The sequence below is a fragment of the Prionailurus viverrinus genome, chromosome C2 (assembly GCF_022837055.1).
Source record: "Prionailurus viverrinus isolate Anna chromosome C2, UM_Priviv_1.0, whole genome shotgun sequence".
NCBI classification, from domain to species: Eukaryota; Metazoa; Chordata; class Mammalia; order Carnivora; family Felidae; genus Prionailurus; species Prionailurus viverrinus.
The window spans coordinates 131013612-131036694 of NC_062569.1; the positions used below are offsets into that span (position 1 = coordinate 131013612).

The 23083-nt window shown below is 37.0% G+C and overlaps 1 protein-coding gene and 1 non-coding gene across 2 annotated transcripts in view; both read right to left on the reverse strand.

Annotated features, from left to right (window-relative positions):
- The window catches only part of SAMSN1 (SAM domain, SH3 domain and nuclear localization signals 1), a 134163-nt gene extending 112151 nt beyond the window's left edge, over window positions 1-22012 (reverse strand). Inside the window, exons 1-3 of the mRNA XM_047875377.1 lie at window positions 21881-22012; window positions 3585-3622; window positions 875-912 (exon numbers count right to left, since the gene is read on the reverse strand). Coding sequence (XP_047731333.1) covers window positions 875-912; window positions 3585-3622; window positions 21881-22003 — 199 coding nt within the window. The 5' untranslated portion in view covers window positions 22004-22012. The remainder of the gene's footprint in view (window positions 1-874; window positions 913-3584; window positions 3623-21880) is intronic.
- Window positions 6881-6985, reverse strand: LOC125175804 (U6 spliceosomal RNA). Its single transcript, XR_007155979.1, has one exon. It is a non-coding gene; the product is annotated as a U6 spliceosomal RNA (small nuclear RNA).
- Window positions 22013-23083: the final 1071 nt, after the last annotated feature.

A 23083-nucleotide genomic window follows, 5' to 3' on the forward strand; every position in this document is an offset into this window, starting at 1 on the left:
GATGATATTCAAAATGACCAATTGCCTACAGAGTCTTAACTAGTGACATAGGACATAGCCCCTGTGGACGCTGCCACTGGAAGAATATGAGACCTGATTAAAATACAGACACCCTTGGAAGCTTTGGTCTGAATGAGCTTTTCAGAGCCTACCTAGAAGACAGGTTTTGTAAAGACAGGGAAAGGAGTTTGAGCATCCAGCTCTTAAACTCTGCTGGGGAGAAAGGGCACCCACAAGTTTGACAAAATGCATAAAAATAAATTATTGACTGAATAATCCAGATGTTTGGTCACTGTGACTATTTTATAACTTGTGACACTATACTCTGCAAGAGAAGGAGAGCCATTATCCATTAGCTTTCTATAAGTGATTAATAGAATTAGATATTTGCTTCAGAATTAAGATAGAAATTAAGCCAATTGCCTTTATTAGTACTACAGATACTGTAATCACAAAAACAGAAAAGATCCGGTGTTTGAAGAGTCTTTTGTAATACAAGCATTTTTTTATTTATTTTTTGTTCACTCTTAGATTCATATATCTAAAAAGATATTGAAGAGGTCACCTTGACCATGGTCAGCCAAGCTAAAGTTGGGAAACTGGAAGATAATCATCCAATAAACCATCAAAGAGAATTATATTTTTAATGTAAAAGGAAATTGTTCTGAATAAATCAATGATTTCTTTGTCTTAGCCATTTACAGTTAGAGTGGAACCACATTCCTTTTTTAAAAATTTCTTCTATAGACTTCAAAGACAACTCAATTCGACTTCCATTAATCACTTATTGTTGCTTTATGGAAGGAGCAGAAGAAAAGAACTTTTAAGGAAACAAAACATATTATCTGCATGAGTAATCTTATAAATTACTAACCAAATCCTTTGTTTTCAGACCTAGATCTCCGGATTGACCTAGAAGAATAAAAGAAACATATTTAAGTCTACATCTAGTAAATAACATTTTTAATCAGACAGAAATTAGATCACCTAGACATATTTGCAATACCTTTGAGAGCAGAAATAATTCTACCTCTAACTAAGGTCTATATATGGCCCTGAATTTTTCTGACCCTTGCTGGCAAAGTGCAGTTAATGTAAGTACAATCTTGGCCTGGAAATTTCCATGCAACATTCATAAAACCCACACACAAAAAAAGTGGGCCATTTTTACATGAAAGTGTCTCAAACTGGTCAACAGTTAATGTGGAAAAGCTCTTTTTGAAATACTTCTGTTCAATAAATACAGAAAGAATGATAGAAATTGAGTATAATCATATACAATCCCTAATGAAACAATAGATCTAAGCAATAATCAACAATCGCTGTTAAAACTTTTAATTGAAAGGCTGATGGGCAACTGTACTGGATGGATCAACCAGATACCATCTGAACCCACTAGGCAAATTCACAGTCATAAAAATAGAGACAACCAGATATATGGGCTTCCAGTGTAATGCAACAGGAAGTATATAGTCACCGATGACCTACTTTTAAAATATATATACATATATCAAACTTGAACATTATCAAGCCTTGAGATCTAACTAAAAAATTACAGGAAACATAGAGGATAAAAGAAAAAGTTTTTTTTTTAAAAAATACCACAATGATGCAATCAGCAAAATTCAAAAATATGGAAAATTCCTCAGAACAAACAATCCAGTTTCCTCAACAAATCAATAGAGAAGGACCTATGAATTAAGAGACATGAACCGAATGCATTGCATGGATCCTATTTGGATCATGATTCAAGTAAACTATTAAAAAAAGCACTTGAGACTATCAGAAAAAATTTAACAATGACTATATATTTGGTCATATTATGCAATCTTTCTTTTTTTGTTCTAGTGCAGTGGTAGTTACGTAGTTATGTTTTTAAAAACACAGTGCTTGCTTTTTAACTTGCTTTTGCATCAAGACATGAAATTACATGTCTGGGATCAGCTTTAACAAAAAATAGTGGAGATTGAAGGGCTGGGGAGTCAAATGGGTAGAAATTAAACAAGTTTGACTATAGATTGATACCTGTTCAGGCTTGGTGATGGGAGTTCATTATTATTTCATTTTTCGTGTATGATTAAAAATCTCCATAATAAGATGTCTAAAACAGAGAGGATAGGACTATGCTGACTCAATCATGTTAATTATTTTGTGCACTCGGTGAACACACACATGTCCTGTACCTACAGTTAACTTTGTTACAGCTTAAGTGTTTTCCACTATTTATATTCTTGGTAGTCATTAAATTAAAGCCAAGTTCATCTTAAGCTCAGAAAAAACCTGCATATATAATTTTTTTCTTTACCATTTTATTTTGGTTTGTTCTTTATTTTTTTAATGCAAACACTGAGGACACCTCTTAGCAAATAGTAAGTATTCAAAACAGCTATTTATACTATCCTAAGGTGAAGTGGGTGCATAACAACATGAGATGTTGTTCCTTTTAGAGGAGTGGTGGACAAAAGAATTAAGAAACTCAAGAGCCTTCAGTTTGATTTTATGTGGTTGGATTCCAAGGAGCACATTAACGGATTTTGGAAAATCCTAATTCGGTCAGCATCAGGAGCTTCCCCCTCACCCATTCCCCATCCGCCCCTCCAGGTTTTGGTATCCTCTAATCTATAGAAGCATCAATCATAGGCCAATGGCTGTAATCTCATTTAAGTATTTTATTTGGAACTGGTGAGTTCCTTATCCGTGAATAGAATAAAAAACTACATCGGCACGGCAGTTTTTAAGCCTGAGAGAACACTGCCAAAAAAGCTCCTTCTTCACTCCAGCTCAGGTTTAAAATGCCACTTGCGAAGTTTAAGTACTTAACTGTGGCTAAAATACAACTACCCTTGCCTAGCAGGTGCTCTAAGCTGTTAATCATCCAATTACCTACTTACTATGGATGTATTTTATATCCTTCCTGGGAGAAAGCAGGAAGGGGAGGAAAGCCTAGGAAAGCAGAGAATGCCTTGGGAGCAGGAAAGCAAGGCTGTCCAGAAAGACTATATCCGGAGAGAATTTCACCTGTTAACAATTTGGTCTCAGACCATTCCAGAGTGCAAGGAAGCTATTCTGTATCATCAGCAACCAATCTGGAAATTTCCCCATACACCAACTTCCGGCCCCTATGTATTTCCTATGTGTTAGTTAAAATCCCATTACCTTATGCAACATGTGTGTATCACATCCTCCGGCAGCTTGCTGTGCTGACTGTAAAACCAAGCCTGACCGAAATAACCCAAATCTCTTTGCAAACACATTTTTATTTGGATTAGAAGAACTCTTCAGAAGATTAACAGGTCACCAATAGAAGCGTGTTTTGGAGGAGGCTCCCACTTTAATCTGAGCCTAGTTTAAACACATGTTTCTTCTTCTAGAAATTGAATTTTCACATCCTTGTGTACAGGAATGTCACAGCACAGGTTTCCTATGCATCAGCATAAACAGAGAAATGGTAGCAAAGTAAAACCAATCTAGATTTGTGCACGACAATTTTTTAAAGCATACTTTGACAGGAAAACCACTAAAATACTCCGTTCAGCATTATAGAACTAAGAGAACAGAAAGTTTTCAAAGTAAACTTGACTTACTTTCTTTTTGGTTTGGCATTCTCAAAATTAGAAACTTCCTGAAAAATAAAAGATAAAATAAAATAAAATAAAATAAAATAATACTACTCTAAGAAATCAGAAGGAGAATTCAAGTATGGTCCATCTTTGAGTATATTCCAAACACAGATCATTTTGCCTTTTCCTACTAAAATGACTGGTGTTTGCCCCTTGCATTTTAGTACTATGTCATAGAATCTGGATTCAAGTTTTTCTTCCTCCTGTAATGTTTCTAACTTTGAGAAATGTAGAGTGTTTCCTTTATTAACTAGGGCTTATACCTTATTCTAAGCCCTGGCCTTTAACAAAGCATGTCTTTTAAGTAAAAAACAAAAAACAAAAGACAAAAACCATGCAACTAAATCCTCATAACCTCAACTTTCCATACCCCATCAACCTACTGACACCAAGGGGAGAGATACAAGCCAGAGTATCCAATTACATCACACAGTACCTTCCTTTAAGAAAGTTTAATCTATCACAATACACTGAGTGTGTTGAAATACACCTGTGATTCATCTGGCCTTTCTCTTCAGAGCAACTGAATGTTGTGTAAAATCCCTTACACTTTTCGGGGAAGAAATGTCACCACATCTTTCACCATCCTTGAAAGAGCTTAAACTGCTCCAAGACACCTTTAAGAACCTTCCAGATTTTCTTGTTATCGTTCATTTTTTCCTTCATTCAAAAACCATTAATGTGTTTGATATTCAAAGTGCTTTTTGAACATCTACTATGTCATAGGCAACAGAGCATATTGTAGAGAGGTTTGATCGGTATGGAAGGGATTTGTGTAGTAAAGAATCTTGGAACCAATGTTCCACATAGAGGGAAAAGCACAAATGCAGAGATTGGGAAGAGTGGTGAATGAAAATCAGAAAAAGGAAAAATGGTTTTATTATTCCAATGGTTGATGGTGTTAATCCGAGCACTGCCAAATCCAGCATTATTTCTCCCCTACAGAGTAACTGAGGGGGCCATTTCTTTAACTCTTATTGTGTTTTATCAAGATTTATCTCTCAAGGATGATCTGAATTACCTGAATCCACTGTTGAGTAGAGTGTCACTGAAAATTCCCTGTGCTGAAACTCAGCCCCTGAACTTGAGGAACAGGTTTTGCTAAGTTAAAATACCTGTGAATCACCCCAGGAAGACGTCTGGTAGGAAACAGGTGGAAGTGGAGGTGAATATGTGGGAGTCATGAACCAAGCCCTGAGGTGAGTGGGGATATCGAAAGACCTTTGAGGAGTTTGATCAGACTGACCACTCTTTTAATTCTTTATGCTTTGTCATCATGTAGCCTAAAAATAATCCATCTCTATCCATGGTCTTTTTAAGAAATTCTTTCAGTCTTGGTCTGGATGTCTCCACACATAAGCCTAGAAGCCAACCGTGTTCCTTTCACCGTAACTAGCAACCACACCAACTTTGTGAGGGTCATTAGGAAAGAGGACGGCCATCTGTCTTTGTAGTTATATTTTCCTGTCACATATATTTGGAATATAGCTAGCTTCCATGTTCGCATAACCTACAAAATCTGGGTCAAATATGTTTCAATAATCAGAATCTACTGTTCTGAGTCTCATGAATTTGTTGTATGGGTTTAGGTAACGTTCTTCTGATTGCAAGTCCTGGACTCTTGAAAACATATCCCACCTTTTCCGGGTATAAGAGAGGTGTAGTATAGAGTTAACCAATACAAAATGTCGATCTGCAATAAGAAAGATGGGAAACATTAGATATCTTTTGTGTTGTTTTGTTTTGTTTTTTGTTTTATTTTATTTTTTTAAATTGTTTTGAGTTTATTTTTTAAAGCAAGAGACAGAGAGAGTGAGCAGGGGAGGGGCAGAGAGAGAGAGAGAGAGAGAGAGAGAGAGAGAATCCCAAGCAGGCTCCACACTGTCAGCATGGAGCCTGATGTGGGGCTCAGACTCACAAAATGTGAGATCATGACCTGAGCCAAAACCATGAGTCGGACACTTAACCGAATGAGCCACCCAGGCGCCCTGTTTTTTTTTTTTTTAATTTTAAATTTACTTATTTACTGTGAGAGAAAGAAAGAGTGAGGGAGGGACAGGGAGAAAGGGAGGCTTCATGCTGTCAGGGCAGAGCCCAACACAGGGCTCGATCTCACAAATGTGAGATCACGACCTGAGCAAAAATCAAGAGTTGGATGTCTAACCAACTGAGACTCCCAGGTGTCCCTTTTTCTTTTTAATCATGCAAACCACAACTTTTGAATTAACTTACTATATCAGTAACTCATTATTTTATTTTTTTTACATGCTAAAGTTTATTTTGTGCTACATGAAAAATGCTACTAAAAAGATTAACTGTAGAGGGCCAACAAAACTTGTGTGCAACTGAGCCCTAAGTGTTTGAATTTGGGACAGGGGGCATATTATTCAAGCACAGTGTCGTTCTTCACTTGGGTAAAGTCTTGGCTAAGTTAATACAACTAGGTGTTGGGCCTACACAAAACTGGTCAAATATATGTCTATGGATTGTGGCAAAAGGGACACAGCTCTGAGCTGAGATTTGGAGACATCTGGATCAAGACTGAAGGATTTCGTGAGACCAGGAATAGCAACTGGTTATTTTTAGGACATATTTTGCCATAACCTTCTCTAGGGACTATCTACTTTATTCTGTTTATTGGAAAATGGGTTATCCAATTTTTACTTATAATGAGTCACTTTGATTTGGAGATTTTTTTATTTTTATTTTTTGGTTTCAGGAGTAGAATTTAGTGATTCATCACTTACATACATATAACACCCAGAGCTCATCACAACAGGTGTCCTCCTTAATGCCCATCACCCACTTAACCCATCCCCCCACCCACCTTCCTTCCAGCTTCCACCTTCCCTCAGTTTGTTCTGTATAGTTAAGAGTCTCTTATGGTTTGCCTCCCTCTCTGTTTTTATCTTATTTTTCCTACTCTTCCCCTGTGTTCATCTGTTTTGTTTCTTAAATTCCACATATAAGTGAAATCATATGGTATTTTTCTTTCTCTGACTTATTTTGCTTAGCATAATATGTTTGAATTGCATCCATGTTGTTGCAAATGGCAAGATTTTATTCTTTTGATGGCTAAGTAATATTCCATTGTGTGTGTGTGTGTGTGTGTGTGTGTGTGTGTGTGTGTATGTGTATCTCACATCTTCTTTATCCATTCATCAGTCGATGGACATTTGGGCTCTTTCCATAATTCGGCTATTGTTGATAATGCTGCTATAAACATTGGGGTACATGTGCCCCTTCGAATCAGTATTTTTAAAACAATGAAATGCTTCACAAATTTGTGTGTCTTCCTTGCACAGGGGCCATGCTAATCTTTTCTGTATCATTCCAATTTTAGTATATGTGTTGCCAAAGCAAGCCCTGAATATTTTTTGTTGAAGAGTTCTCTTGTAATGGATACTTTGAAAAAGATTTTGACAGGTACCTAGCTGGCTCAGTCTGAAGAGCTACAATTCTTGATTGTGACTTCAAACCCCATGTTGGGAGTGGAATTACTTAAATAAATAAAACCTTAAAAAAAAGATTTTAGGGACACCTGGGTGGCTCGGTCAGTTAAGCGTCTGATTTCGGCTCTGACCATGATCTCACAGTTTGTGAGTTCGAGCCCCGCGTCAGGCTCTGTGCTGACAGCTCGGAGCCTGGAGCCTGCTTCAGATTCTGTGTCTCCCTCTCTCTCTGCCCCTCCCCTGCTTGCACTCTGTCTCTCTGACTCTCTCTCTCTCTCTCAAAAATAAATAAACATTTTTTAAAAAAGGTTAAAAAAGATTTTAGTTAGAAGTTCTCTTAATCCCTATTAAAATGTAAAAGTTAATGTTGTTTTGCTTCTGCAATCTCCTTCCTACAACAGGGAGGGAGAGTCAAGCACATTAAATGTGTGTCTGAAGTGCGATTATATGGAGGAAAGGGATTACTCAAACAGGGCAACATCTACTTAATAGTATGTCTGTTCCCTGGATGTTGCCTAGTTATAGATTACTACTGAATTGGTTAAGCAGTTTTTAGTACTGCTTGCACCAGCCTCAAAGCAGCTGCCTTCCATTCTGACTGCTGCTTACATAAGCAGACGGTTATGTATTCAGAGATTAGACCCTGTTTTCCTAAAGGGGCAAGTCAAAGACTAGATACAGATTTATTTTTAGAACTACATCTATGTGTGTGTGTGTGTGTGTGTGTGTGTGTGTGTGTGTGTGTGTTACTCTAAACTCCAAAAAGAAGATACCATTTCAGAGAGTCAGTGAAATGATTCTGTCTAGTACATTAATTTGACACTTGCCATAAATACCAAGCAAAACTTGTTCCTTTTAGCCTTCATTTCATTATCCCCTAAATCAAGCACTAATCATTAGTTTTACCTTTCATTCACTAGGGAGTTTGTGGTTTAATTTAATTTTTACCCCTGGCAATTGTTAGGAAAATAAAGGATGAAATGCAGGCAACGTATTACAAACGGGCCAACAGAAAGTAGAGAATATGTCCAAAATGTATTATTATTCAAGTAGATGACAGTAGACTGTAGGGGTAAAGCATTTTCACCTAACTGTGAAACAAGGTAAAATTAGGTCAAATTAAAAAAAAAAATCAAAATGAAGAAAGAAAAGGGGCCACTTAAAAGAAATTTTGGATACTAAATGCTGTATTTCTATTTTCATTTGGTGGTTATGGTTGACTGTCCTTTGGGGTTGTATCTAATATGTGTCTGTTTCTTGCATTATTGGTTTTTAAATCTTACTTTCAAATCACAAAGCCAAAAGGAAAAATGAAGTGAACATATCAGGAATTGTTGTTGCCTAACTAATGGAAATGTGAAAGGTGTTTCTGCACCAGAGAAAACTGATTGGCAGTAAAGGATGGTGTAAATCCCATGGTGAACCTTTAAGACTACAGAGCTGATGAGATCTGACCTTTGATTTGCAGACGAATAAACTGAGATCCCAAATGGTAAATTGACTTGTCTAGGGTCATGCATACAGTGCTCAACTTTGATTAAATGTTAGTCATTTTTTTTAATTCTAATATATTCTTTTGGAATTATATAATTCATTCACTGATACATTCACAGTTCTTTCAACAAGTATTTATTGAGCATGTGCTATGGACCAGACACCGTTTTGGATGCAAAGAAGAATTACAAGTGTTACTTCTCACAAATATTTACCATCAGTGACTGCTCATCTCAGGATCCTATTGGAGTTCACAGTTTCCTTAACTTTGAAGTTTAAATGAGCTAGTCTTTATAAAATCCTTACATGATGCCCAACACACTGAAGATACTCTAGATGTTATTTCCCATTAAGTTAATTATTCATTTTTAGTTACATAGAATTCTAATACTGAGGCAAGAGTTGAACATAAAGACAAATACACACACATATGTATGTATGCATACATATAACTTCTCATTAAAATGAGTTAACCCAATTTCTATTTTGTTCAACTCATTCTTGTAAGTTCCTTACAGAAAAATTCTAATAGACATCTGGCAAAGAGGATTATGATGCTTCAGAATTAATATAGTAGTTTTGCAGTACACCTAAAGCCACCAGAAAGAGAGTGTGTTCACACCACATGGACACACACACACACACACACACACACACTCATGAACCATCCGCTCTGTTCTCAAAACAAAGAGGACATTTGTGTGACTGGATAAGAGACCATCACCCACGTAAAGGAGTCCTGCCGCCCATGAGCTCTTCTACTTTGCCTCGACATCTTATTGCAAACATGTGGAGAAAAATCCCATGATGGAGTCTCCTAAGTTATCAAATAGATCACACAGCAAAGAGAAATATTAGTAGATGCAGCTAGTCTGAGCCCAACTGGTTAAAGCAAGTTGCTGAGAGGGATAAGGTTTTAAATCCTACCGCTTTTCTAATTTCTTGATTTAACACATTTACAGAACAATAATGGCACAGCAGTCATGTAATATCAAGCACAATTCTCATGCTTTATATATAGTAATTCACTTAATCTTCACAGCAATCCTGTGAGGTTGATATTATTATCATTATCCTCAATTCACAGATAAGTAAACGGAGGCACAGAGTAGTGGGAAGCCTTGCCTCAGGTCACATAACTAATTTGTGGTAAAACTGGTATTTTGTGCCTGGTGTCTTAATTTGAACACAATTCTACTTCTATACCTGACTGCACAGGTACAGAAGCCACCTGCCATCTAGATCAGAGATCTCACAAATGAGAGCTAGTGGCCCGAGGGAGAGTGACTGAAAAAGCAGAGAAAATATAATACTATTCACCACTACTAAACAAACAATTCAGAAAATACACCCTTACCAAAGCATCAATACTAATAATTTAGTATTATTTGAAGACAAGTGCATAGACAGCACATTGATGTGTTTAAAGGCGTTCATCATTTTGTGGATGCTGCCATCATCATGAGAGAAGGTCCAGTAATTTATAACAGCACATTTAATTAGAAGTGGGCACTTCAGGAGCCACTGAATTTAGATGACAGTCTGTACATTGGAGGTCCCCCACTATATTACTACAATAATGTCACGGTTCTCAGAGAGAGAACAGATTTCATCCCCCCATGAGAATGCACTGAAGAAGAAGAAGCAATGTCAGCTCCTCCTGATGGGAACAGTAGACTTTCTTGCCAGCCTGTCCAGCTCCTGTCAAAAAGTAACAACCCTATATAGCTAATGAATTCTGATATCCTCAAGAGAAGCAGGTGGTGGATGGCATCCCCACATGGCCCGTCATCTCAGGGCAAATCACAAAGCTGGTAGTGCCTGGAGAATGCACAGGTACCTTATCTAATCCATCACAGACAGAGCTGGTAAATCACATAAAATTTTGCCATTTGTCTACGGGTATGCCAAGTGAGCTTTCTATCAATCCTGAACTAACAAACTCCTCTCACAGCGCTATAAATATCCAGGATGACAAAACAAGTTACCTAGGGGATGGTTATTTGCATTATAAAAGATTCTTCCTTTACAAAAAGATTCCATTCCAGATTTCTTTAAAAAGAGAGCTTTTCTTAAGTATCTTCAAATGTGTCATGATGTATGAAATTATATTTACACAAGATTTTAGAAAGGGGAAGGGCGACTAATGTTTATTAAGTTTCCTATTTGCTGTCACTTATTATCTTCTTTAATCCTCATAGCCCCAAATGGAACAAGAGCAAGCCAAACAAACTTGTTGGAAGTGTGATAGGAAATGCGATGGGTAAAAATACCAAACTCCATCCTCACAATGAGAAAACACTGAACTGGCACTCCAGAAGCTGGCTTGGTTCCCCAGGTCTGCTGCTAAATTAGCAAGATCCAAAAACTCCTCACAGAACCTCAGTTTCTGCATCTATAGAATAAGGTTGGTGAACAGAACTTTAAAATCTCTTCCAGTAGAAACAAGTCATGGTTCCTAAATCTACACTATTTCAATCCAAAATCAGTGGGGATGACAAAAGCATTTAAGAGAAAATTAAAGTGAGAATGGGCTTATTCTTTAAAACATGATTAAAGAGAGAACCATGGCTTTCAGTAGATTCAATTAGTCATTGTATCATAAGCCGAGGAAATAAAAAAGAGAATAAGGCATAATTAACCTTAATCTATTGATTTCATTTTACTTTAACATAAGTCTCTATTTACGAGAGGAAACGAATTAAGACCACCAGGTAGTGTTCACCCATGAATTGGTGGCAGAAAAACCGTATGTCATCATAGATATAATGGGTAAAAAAATAAGAAATGAAAGAAAAGTGCAGTCTTTTTAATGAAGGTAATCTATGTTTTATATGTCAGCTTGTTAGGAGTCATTTTACAATCTAGAAATCAAGAAAAGGATTACATGCACTGTTTTGACACTGACTCCTCTTGTTCATAGTTTGATGAAGACCCAGTTGATGGGATGCCATTGTTAATCTCATTTTCTTCCTTTAGTGTCTATGTTATTAATAGCTCTGTCAATGCTGATGCTAATATGGAGACAGAACAAAAAAATCCCAGTTTTAATAGTTTGGAGGCAAGTCAGAAATGCAGTTGAGTGGTAGAATACCAACCTGAGAGTCACCTGCCTTGACTTCTCCATTATTCATCTATTCTAAAATGACATGTCACATTTCAGTGTGTCCTTTTATCCATTTGTAAGACACTTGGCTTTAAGTGCTTTTTGAGCTCTTCTGTGAAAGATGCTAGAACAGCGTGCGATGATAATGTCTTAACCGCCTCCTTTCACCACTTTTAACCCTAGTTCTTCCTTCAAATCTTCCTTTAAATCTTCCTTTAAAGCTTAAATCTCACCTCCGTGGAACTGGCACCGTTAAACCACAAACCACAGTTAGGTTCTTAGAGATAACACCCTATTATTGATCATTTATGTTGTGCCAACCACTGTACTAATAATGTTAATTATATTGTTACTTTTTATTCTCAAATGATGAATAAGAGAGCAGCAAACAGTTCCCTCACTGGATAGAAGAAACCGGGCTTGTAGTGTTAAAGGAAACTGTTCAAGATCACAAGGCTGGTCAATTTCAAAACTAGAATTTTTATAAGATTTATCTGACCCCCAAGTTTTGTGCTCCTGACAACTACATTATATATTTTTTGGAAATTCCTTCTGAAAATTCTTATAGAAGTCAAGCTTGTTGCTTACAGCAAGGCATTTAATTCCATAGCTACTTATGTTTCTCTCTACATATTTTGGGTACATATATATTTCTTACTGTAGTTGACATCTGTCATTCACTAAACATAAAATCAATGTATAGAAGAAGGTAAGAAGAAGAGGAGGAAGGGAGAAAGAGAAGGAAAAAGTAAGGAGGGAAGGAAGGAAGAAAGAGAGAAAGACGGAAAGAAACTACTCTTGTAACGAGAATAAGATGTGTGGGGTCCTGTCCACCTCATGCACCACCCTAAGACACTGATACAAAACTGACTAACATGGGGCAAAAGCTGAAGTATAGGCATCCATTTTTAATGTAACAAATCTCAGCAGAGACAGTGTGGTTCTGGAGCAGCCACGGCGATAGTGTCTTCTTGACTTTCTGCTTGTGACAGAAGCAACAATCTCTTTAGTGGCAAGTTTTGCAGTGTGTTTCTCAGAGTAATTCTGCAAGCTCAGCCAGGTATCTGTCTTCAACCTCCCAAAGATTCTGAGCTCTCGTTAACCTGTAATATATCCCTTTCTGCTTAAATCAGCTAGCATAGATTTGGTTATCTGCAAATGAATCTGATCAATAACTTGTCAAATTAATTTTAGTTCCTGTATTAGTGAAGTATTGCTGTGCAATAAATTACTCCAAAATTCAATGGCTTAAAACAATACACATTTATTATCTCACAGCTGGTGTGGATCAAAAATATGGGCATGACTTAGACGGGTCCCTTGTTTCATGATCTGTCACAGGGTTGAAGTCAAGTTGTCGATCCAAGGGTCTGAGGTCTCATCCAAAGCTTAGCTGGGGAAAGGATCCTCTTCTAAGTTCACTTAGTGATTGTTGGCAGCATCCAGTTTTTGAGAGTGTTGAAATAAAAGCCACATTTCCTTTCTGGCTGTGGGCTGACTAGCTGCTCTGGGTTCCTTACCACATGGGCCTCTCTAGATGGGCTCTTGCTTCATCGTAATGTTCAAGCCAAGCAGGCGATAGAGCCAGTCTGCTAGCAAAACAGAAGTCAGGATCTTTTGTAACCTAATTATGGAAGTGACTTCCTGTTACTTTTGCCAAATCCTATAGGAATCAAATCATACACAAGAGTGGGGATTACACAAGGGCTTAAATATCGGAAGGCAGATATGATGCTTCATTTTGTTTCAACTTGGCTAGGCCAGATATTTGGTCAAATGCTAGCCTAGAGGTCACTATGAAAGTAGTTTTCAGATGACATTAACATTTAAATCAGTAGACTTTAAGTAAAGCAACTACACTCATTAATATGAGTGGGTCTCATCTAATCAGTTGAAGAACTAAGACAAAAAGACTAGTCTCCCACAAGGAAGATGGAATTCTGCCACTAAACTACCTCTGAACTCTAGGTATTTTTTAAAGTTTATTTATTTATTTTGAGAGAGAGAGAGAGAGAGAGAGAGAGAGAGAGAAGCACAATGAGAGAAGGGGAAGAGAGAGAGGGAGAGAGAGAGACCATCCCAAGCAGGCTCCACGCTGTCAGCACGGAGCTGGACATGGGGCTAGATCTCATGACTGTGAGATGATGACCTGAGCCAAAAATCAAGAGTCTGATACCTAACCAACTGAGCCACCCAAGCACCCCTGGACTCTAGGTATAACATCAACTCTTCCCTGAGGCTCCAGCCTGCCAGCCTGCCCTGAAAATTTCTGACTTGCCAGCCTCCATAATCACATGAGCCAATTCCTGCAAATAATTTCTTATATACCCACAACCTATTAGTTCTGTTTCTCTAGAGAACACTGACTAATACAGCTGGGTTCATTAGAGGTCATGCCAGAAGTCTGTCTTTTACAGTCCCAAAAGGAAAATAATAGTATTTTATGTTAGACAACACTCCCTTTCCAAAATAATTTAAAACATATTCAAGAAAACATTTTAGAGCAGCAAAGGGCCTTAAAGACCATCTAGTCTTATCCTATTATCTTGTAGAGGTGGAAACTGAGATCCAGACAGTGTAAGGACTTATTCAGCACTATTTAAGAACAAAGCCAGGGCAAGAACTCAGTTTTCTCTCATAACGCTCTTACCATTGACCCACGAATTATCCTAAGTTGAAAGCTGAGAATTATACTGGTGGCCTGAAGACTGATTATAGCGAAGGAAAATCTTCATGGGCAAATGAACTACTGGTCAGCAAGGTTGTTCTTGCCTTGATTGTTCTTCCCATTGTGGGTAATGGTTTTGTGCTGTGCCTTCTCATCTTCCAACCCAGATTCCTTAATGATCAATGGCACGCATAGGCAAGACAGCAGACTGGGGTCATGGGTACTGCCAGTGGCTATGGAACACAGCGAAAATAACTGGCCATATGGGGATTAAACCCCTGACCTTGGCCTCATTAGTGCTGAGCTCTAACCAACTGCTAGACATGTATCGTATTGTTTGTCCTTAAAACTATCTTTGAATCTGCTCTATTACTTTCTGATTAACATCTGGTAGCTGGGAACAGTTTAATTGATTTCTCCAGTGCTTTTTTTCAGTACAGAATGTTGATGAGTGAGTATATAAAAAATTAAACTTGCATTTTAATAATATTTAAGTTAACATGGACCTCCCCCACCCAAGAAACGAAATAACAACAACACAACAACAAAAAACCATCCTGAAATAGGAATTAGGCAAACAAGAGACACTGTGATAGATTTCCTTGTTCGCTGCTGTCTACACATCATGGGAAATCTCAGGCTGAATTATCAAACATTGCACTCAACCTGAGTGTTCATGATTTGAGGCAATTTGTGGAGATTAAAATCTTGGGTGTTCTAATGCACATCAACAATAAATCCTGTTGCTTCTTCTTGTCCAGCCCAGTAAAAATCAATGCTTTTAGGTAAGGAGTGTTGATTACAGATTATTTTTGAGCCGTTATTTTAAAACGACATCCGAGCTCAAGTGAGAGTTTGACTTAAAGTCATTTAATCAAGGATATTAAATTAAAGGATCACTCTGCCCTGGTGTGATGGGTTGCAGAAGGCAGGAAAATGAACATTAACATGCATTATGCCAGGTGCTTAACGTGTGTTATAACATTTGATCCTCACTACAAACCGAGACGCAGACATTTTTATCCACATTCTATTGCTCAGGAAACTTAGGGTCAGAGAAGTTCAATAACATTTTCAAGGACACACATTTCTCAGCCGCCTGGGGAGCAGGAATAAAACTCGAGTCTATTAACTACATTGCCCATCTCAAGTTCTTCCTGCTATGTTCTCTATCATCAGATTATATTTAGCATATATATTATAAGGTTGGATTCTTTATCCTCCTATCTTCTCTTCCTCTTCACTGCTTATCTCCCAAGAGTACTCTGCCACTCACCTGTCTCCTGCTTTCCTGATTTCTCTAACTCGCATACACACACATTCATACCACACACAGACACACACACACAGACACACACAGACACACTCATGCACACTTCTGGCAGAGGGGGCCAAAGGACAAGATTAGTATTTGGGACGCCATAACTCCAGTCTTGACTCCATCTGTCTCTTCAGACAAGTTACTAATCTCAACTTCCTCATTGGGTAACACACACATGTTCCCTATTGTCTCCTCTACGTCTAAAAGTATGTAATTAAATGTTTATCATCAAGAGTTTTATACTTTAATATCTATGCATCCCTAAGCGAAGTAACGTATGACACTACCTGGTTACTTTGATGTCTCAATACTGTTGACAACTGCCAGAAGTTGTAGCAAAGTCTTAGCAAAGTTATAGCAACTCTTTTCTTTGTGATTTATTTTTTAATGTAATAGTTTTAGATAGTTTTTTTTCCCCATTCCTCTCCTTCTTAACTGGATAAAATCAAACGTCTTAATTTATCACCACTTTAGAAGACCCAAATATTACAGAAGGGTTGTAACTCACTTTAAATGTTAGGATAATACTGTTAGCCTGGGGTAGTGATGATACAAATTATTTTCTGCAAAGACAAAAAACAGCCACCTTCAAAAAGCTAGCCACTTTTCCCCTCCACTGTAGAGGAATTCTGGAGGTGAAAGGGCACTGTTTTTGTTTTATTTGTTTTGTTTTGTTTTGTTTTGTTTTGTTTTGTTTTGTTTTGTTGAGGATAGTAATGCTAATGATAAGAAAGGTGAAAGACTCTGAAGGAAGGATGATGGACATAGCAGATTGACATTTAACATACCCTCACCTTCTTTCGGTTGTGCCTCCATCTATCAGAGGCCAAAAGGCTAAAAACTACATTCTACAAGTTTCCTAAAGCCTGAATAGCATATATAATTTAGGTTTGGTAGAATACATAAATATCCATGTAACATTTGAAAGGCGGGATGTGATGTGGAAGCCACAATCTGGTAGCCATGTTAAGAAATTAGTGAAATTCCATTTAACCTAACATACCCAAAATATTCTCATTTCAACAAGTAATTCATGTAAAAATTGTTAATAAGATGCTTTATACATTTTTCATGCTAAGGCTTTAATTGGAGCGCCTAGGTGGCTTAGTCTATTGGGCATTTGACTCTTGGTTTTGGCTCAGGTGATGATCTCATATTTCCTGAGTTCAGTCCTCACATCGGGCTCTGTGTTGGCATTGCAAAGCCTGCTTGGGATCCTCTCTCTCGCTTTCTCTTTCTGCCCCTCCCCTACTCACACGGTCTCTGTTTCTCTCAAAATAAAACAAATACACTTAAAAAAATTAAATACGGCGTGTTTTACCCCTATTGCCATCCACATTTGGACTAGCCCCTTTTCAAGTACTCAGTTGCCACCTGTGTTAACTGCACAGCCCGAGGGGGTCTGTACACTTTTTCTGTGAAAAGCCAGATAGAAATATATTAGGCTCTGTGGGTCACATACAATTTCTGACTTTTGTTTTTGTTTTTGTTTTTAAGCAAACCTTTAAAAATGCAAAAATTACTCTTAGCTCATGGGCCATAAAATATCGGCCCCTGGGTCTGCAGTCTGCAACCTCAGCTCCAGTGTGACGTATCAGCCCTTCCCATGGTTCTTTGACTTCTGTGCTGGATCCTTCCCACATGTGGAGAGGAGGAGTAATAAACTCAGCCAACCCTATGTAAAGGATGGTTCTCAATCTATAGAGAAGGACACTCAGGTCTAGGGAATTTGAGCAACTTTCCCAGGTCAAATAGCTGGTAAGTGGCAGAGCCAGAATGAGAACTTCTATTTGCTCAACTCCAAAGCTCATGCTTTTTAACCCTGCAGCATACATACTCCATTATTAAGACTTCCTTTGGCGTAATTAATGGAACTTCACTTATCCATTCATTTAGCTTACAAATATTTATTGAAGGAATATTTGTGCAACATATAAAAAATATGTTCAGCATGTAAATAATAGGGACATTGCCCCTACCCCACATTAATGCTCTTTTTGAAAAGGCTCAAATTTCTTATCAGTTTAACTTCTGAGTTACAAAATGAAGTGAAAATTGACAATTATTTGCTTACTTCAGTCAATATAGATGGCAAATCAGATAATTCAAGACTGATCCAGTTAACCTCCAACTGGCAGAGGTACAAATATTTTATGTTCTCACTCTATTTCTAAATCAAGATATTTTATTAGCTTCAGACATGATAAAGAGGTACTAAAATAGGTACAGAATCAAGCCATAACGGCATGCATTGTAGCTAATATGGTAACAAAGTAGTCGACCGTTAGGCTAGTATATTCGCATGTTTTCTTTCAGCATAAATTATTTACTTAGTTGCAGGAGTATTCACTCCATAAAACTTCTTACCCATTTTTTTTTAGCAGTAGCTTTCCCAAACTCTCTGGCTTTGCTAATATACAAGTGGATGGCTTATTATTCCTCTTCACGAAATTTAATAAAATCTTGTATTTTCAATTGATTTCTCTTTAGACCAGCTCTCCATTACCAACCACCCTGGAACGGCAATTAAAATGAAAGCTGGGCATTTCAAATGTTCTTCACTTGAAATCCCAAAATACTGAATAGACATTTCTCCAAAGAAGACATGCAGATGGCCAACAGACAAATGAAAAGATGTTCCACATCCCTCATCATCAAGGAAATGCAAGTCAAAACCACAATAAGATATCATCTCACACCAGTCAGCACAGCTAGTTTCAAAAGGACAAGAAATAACAATTGTTGGTGAAGATGTGGAGAAAAGGGATCCTTCATGTACTGTTGGTGGGAATGTAAATTTGTATGGCCACTATGGAAAACAGTTTGTAGGTTCCCCCAAAACTAACCCTAGAAATACCATGAGATCTGGTAATTCCGCCTCTGGGTTTTTACCCAAAGAACATGAAAACACTAATTTGAAAAAAAAATACATGCATACCTGTGTTTATTTTAGGATTGTTTATAATAGCCAAGATATGAAACAACCTAAATGACCATAGACAGGTAAATGGATAAAGAAGTGGTTTATATGTACAATGGAATATTATATATTATATACAAAAAGCCATAAAAAGAATGAGATCTTGCCATTTGTGACATTGATGGACCTAGAAGGTATTATGTTGAGTGAAATAAGTCAGATGGAAAGACAAATATCGTATGATTTTACTTAGATGTGGAATCTAAAAAACAAAACAAACAAATAACAATAACAAGAAGAGAGACTCATAAATATAAAGAACAAACTAGTGATTACCAGAGAGGAAGAGGATGGGAGATAGGCAAAATAGGTGAAGAGGCTTAAGAGGTATACACTTCCCGTTATAAAATAAGTTGCAGATATGAGAAGTAGAGCATAGGTAATATAGTCGATAATATTGTAATAACTTTGTGTGGTGGCAAATGGTAACTAGACTTATCATGATGAGCATATCATAATGTATATAACTGTCAAATCACTACATTGTACACCTGAAACTTGAAGTATATGTAAACTATACTTCAATTAATTTTAATTTAAAAATTCCAAATAAACGTCTTTCCCTTTAATACTTATTCAACCCTTAAATTGAAGCTGATCTACACTGGATTATCTCCTCTGGAACTCTGTATTATTTTATTCTCATCTATGTTACATCACACCTTGTTTAAAACAGTGTTTTCTACATCATAAAACTCCCAATAAATAGGAATAAATAAAGTATGTTTAAGGGAAGTCAGGAAGCCTAGGATTCCTCTCTCATTGTGAGTTTTCTTTCCAATTCATGTGACAAATGATATTACTTTTAGTGTAGGCTATTAATTTCCACTATATCAACTAGATATGCTGTCTGTTTGGAGAGCACCCTCTCCTCTCTGGGAAGGTCACAGATACACTTGGGTTGAGGACTGGGAGCTTGAGACATAACTCCATGAACTTTAGGGTCGGTTTTATAGTATTTCTAGAACATCAATCCAAAAAGAATAATATTCTTCTGGTATTTTTAAAACTAGTCCAAAACTTTTTTTTTTCCCTTGAATTAGCGGGGAAAAAAGGAAGTGAGAATACTAGGAGGAGAAAAGGATCCATTCTTCAGAGGATCAGAGGGGAAGTTGTAAATCACTAAATGTCATTATTAAAAGACTTATTTTATTATATCCAAGCTGTGGAATAATTTTTATAAAGAATATAATATCAGTTGTAATTTGAAAGGACTGGTATAATTTAACAGTTAATACTAGGATCAGTGGTTGAACTGGTTGCCTTTCAGTGTATACACACACACACACACACACACACACACACACAAATTTATGCTTATATGTATGCACATATTTTTGAATTAAATATGGAGTCATATACATCTATATGATATACATGTGTATATCTGTGTGTGTGTGTGTATATATATATATATATATATATATATATATATATACAGAGAGAGAGAGAGAGAGATAGGGTTGTAGCAATTTAAATCCTGTTTTTATTATTCTCATTTACTTTTGTAATGTAAGTGAAGTTTGATAAAAATTCTAGTAGACTGCTTGGCCATGGACTTGTTTGTTTTTCATGCATATTTATTAAACTAACACATTTAAAGAAATGTCTTCAGGCTCTTCAGCTTATTCAATTTTTCTTTTTAATGATAGAGTAAAAATGCTTACAAACATTTTGTGGACTCACTCAATTGAGAGTCTCTATGTAAGTCTCTCTCTCTCTCACATTAATATGTAAAATGTATTGTTGCCTCTCTTTATGCATATCTGTCAACATCAACATCTTAATGGATATTGAATAGGGTATAAATTGAGGGAAGAGTTTCCACCACACTAAATTTTTGGGGGGTTATTTTTACTTACTGAGACTTATTACTGAACTTGTTTGCTTACATCTGTAAGCTATATAAAAAAGAAGTTCATAGGAATGTTCCCACAGAATAAAATAGGTAGGCATAAAGGTAGGTATAAAACTTGAAAGTACTTTACTGTAATCCTTTCTCTAGAGCAAAGAAAGATCTGGGTTTCAATCATAGGTCATCCTCTTTTTAAGCGGGAAAGTTACTTAACCCTTCTCAACATTTCTAAACCTCTCTGAAGTTATTGTGATGATCAACACAAATAATGTCATACGTAACATCACCTGTTCCAGTGCTTTACTTATAGGAAGCGGATATTAATGTTTGTGTTGTTACTGGGGCATCTATATCTAGAAGGATAAAAAAAAGTTCTGTTCTTTCTTTATTTTTTTATGATTTATTTATTTTTGAGAGCAAGAGAGACAGAGCATGAGTGGAGGAGGGGTACAGACCACGAAATCATCACCTGAGCCAAAGTCAAACGCTTAACAGACTGAGCCACCCAGGTGTCCCTAAAACAGTTCTTTATTTGTAGCAGACATAGGATGCTTTGTACTGTACTAAGCCACAATAGAAGCAAAGTAAGTTTGTTAGTATGGGATTAATTTAAATACAGCACAATCAACTAAGAAAACAGCCGGCACTGTTAAACAGGGACAGAGCCAATTTTGCAGAGCACAGGGAACTCTGTGCCTCTGGTAATTATAAAGATAATTCAAAAAAATGATCTGCTTTTGCATTCCAGTCATACTCAGGCTTTGTGAGTTCACGATGTGTGCTCATAAACTTAAGGAGCAGCTTAGTAAAGTGGTTAGCACAGATTTTAAAGCCACCAGTGGTACGCTGGAGTAGGCACCAGAGATAATGAACAAATAAATATTCAGCTATTGGAAGCCAGTTGTTAAACCTCTGGTGGCTTGAAAATGACCACGGTAGGAGCACTTAGACCATGACAAGCGGCAAACGCTACAAATCTGGGGCCCCCCTCCACCCATCCCGAACACCTGGTGTACCAATAAACTACTGACGCAGACCCACATATATTTAGTTGCCAGCTTTAACACCTCACAGTTAGCAAGTTAATTTTCCCTTCTCTCCTGCAGTTTCCTCATCTCCAATAAGATATAATTATTTCTTTGTCATGAGGCTGCTTTGAGGATTAAGTGACTTAACTTATGTAATCACATACTCTATAAAAGGTAGTTCATATCAATAAGCTAAAATCACAAAAGAGACAACAGTGAAGAGAAAATCAGAAACTAAAAGTAAATGAAGAACTTTCTGAGACGAGTGGTTTTCGTTGCATTAACAGGTATCGTTAAGCAAAATATTCTCAATTTGTAATAGAGAAGTCACCCACCCAACTCAAGGCTTCACTCACCATGAAGAGATTGGCGTGTGCTTTTCCACTCTCCCCATGAAGTGAGATAAGAGAACCAGTCCCGACAGAGGTGCTTCCTTGGTTAGCTTGTTGCTCTGGGACTGGCTCATATAAGCTATCCATAGAGCCCTCCTGTAATAAAAGAGATTTATGAGGCGAAAAATAACAAAATGATATTTTCCTTGAAAAGTCATCTATCCTATCTACCCACTTTTATAAAGCACCCTATCCAAATTCTCCTGGGCATAGAGGTTGAGTTAATGGTATGCCAATTTTCAGCAGTGAACAAGGCAGTAGAAAAAGGCATCCTCATCACTCGCTACAGAGCCAGGAATTCAAACAAGACAAGTGTCAGGGAGCAATGCACAAAGTGAGGCAGTTTCTCAAGAAGCATGATGAAGACATCCAGTTCCAGGCACTCAATAAAGGCCTATCTGGACAGCAACAAACTGTGTTGGGTGTCAGGTCACAGGTTTCAGATATACATATCCCTCTAATTAGTACTACGCCCTTGTGTAAGAAACACAATCTGTTGTACTTGGGCTTCCTCAACTGTAAAGCAGCACTTTCATTCATGTTACAGACGAGCTGTCAGGATAACATGAATAGACAGAGTATACTTGGAAACAGCAAAAGTATTTCACAAGTACAATGAAGGCACTAACATTAATGTCTATAGTATTTATATTAATAAATCATAGTATTTATTTGTTTTTATTCTTTGATGGAATAATGAACTTTAAAATGTATGAGTCTGCATTTAAAACCATTGTGAACTATACTGTGAATTTTCTTTGTACTTGGGAAGCAAACTTATCAACTGAGTTGAGCTGTTGTATTTTCTTCTTTTGAGCCAACTTGGTCTAGTTATGACATCATCTCGAGACAACCTTAATGGAGAGAGGTATACATACAGTATGTTGAAAATTTCTATAGTAACTGGTGATGCCGATAATGGTGTCATAGGTCTGTTGGATTCTGAAAAAGTTTTCTCGGTTGAAACAATGAGTAAAAACTGTAGTGTGGCAGTGAATGCGTTTTCATCTTTAAAAATGTTTTTTTTTTTTTAAGATGTAAGCTAAGATTGAATTGCTTTTGCATTGTCTACTTACAGAGCTTTAAACTAACCTGCTCTACAGTTTTGTATTGTCAATAACCATCGCTCAAAACACATGGCAAATTATTGGGAAAATTAAAAAGACT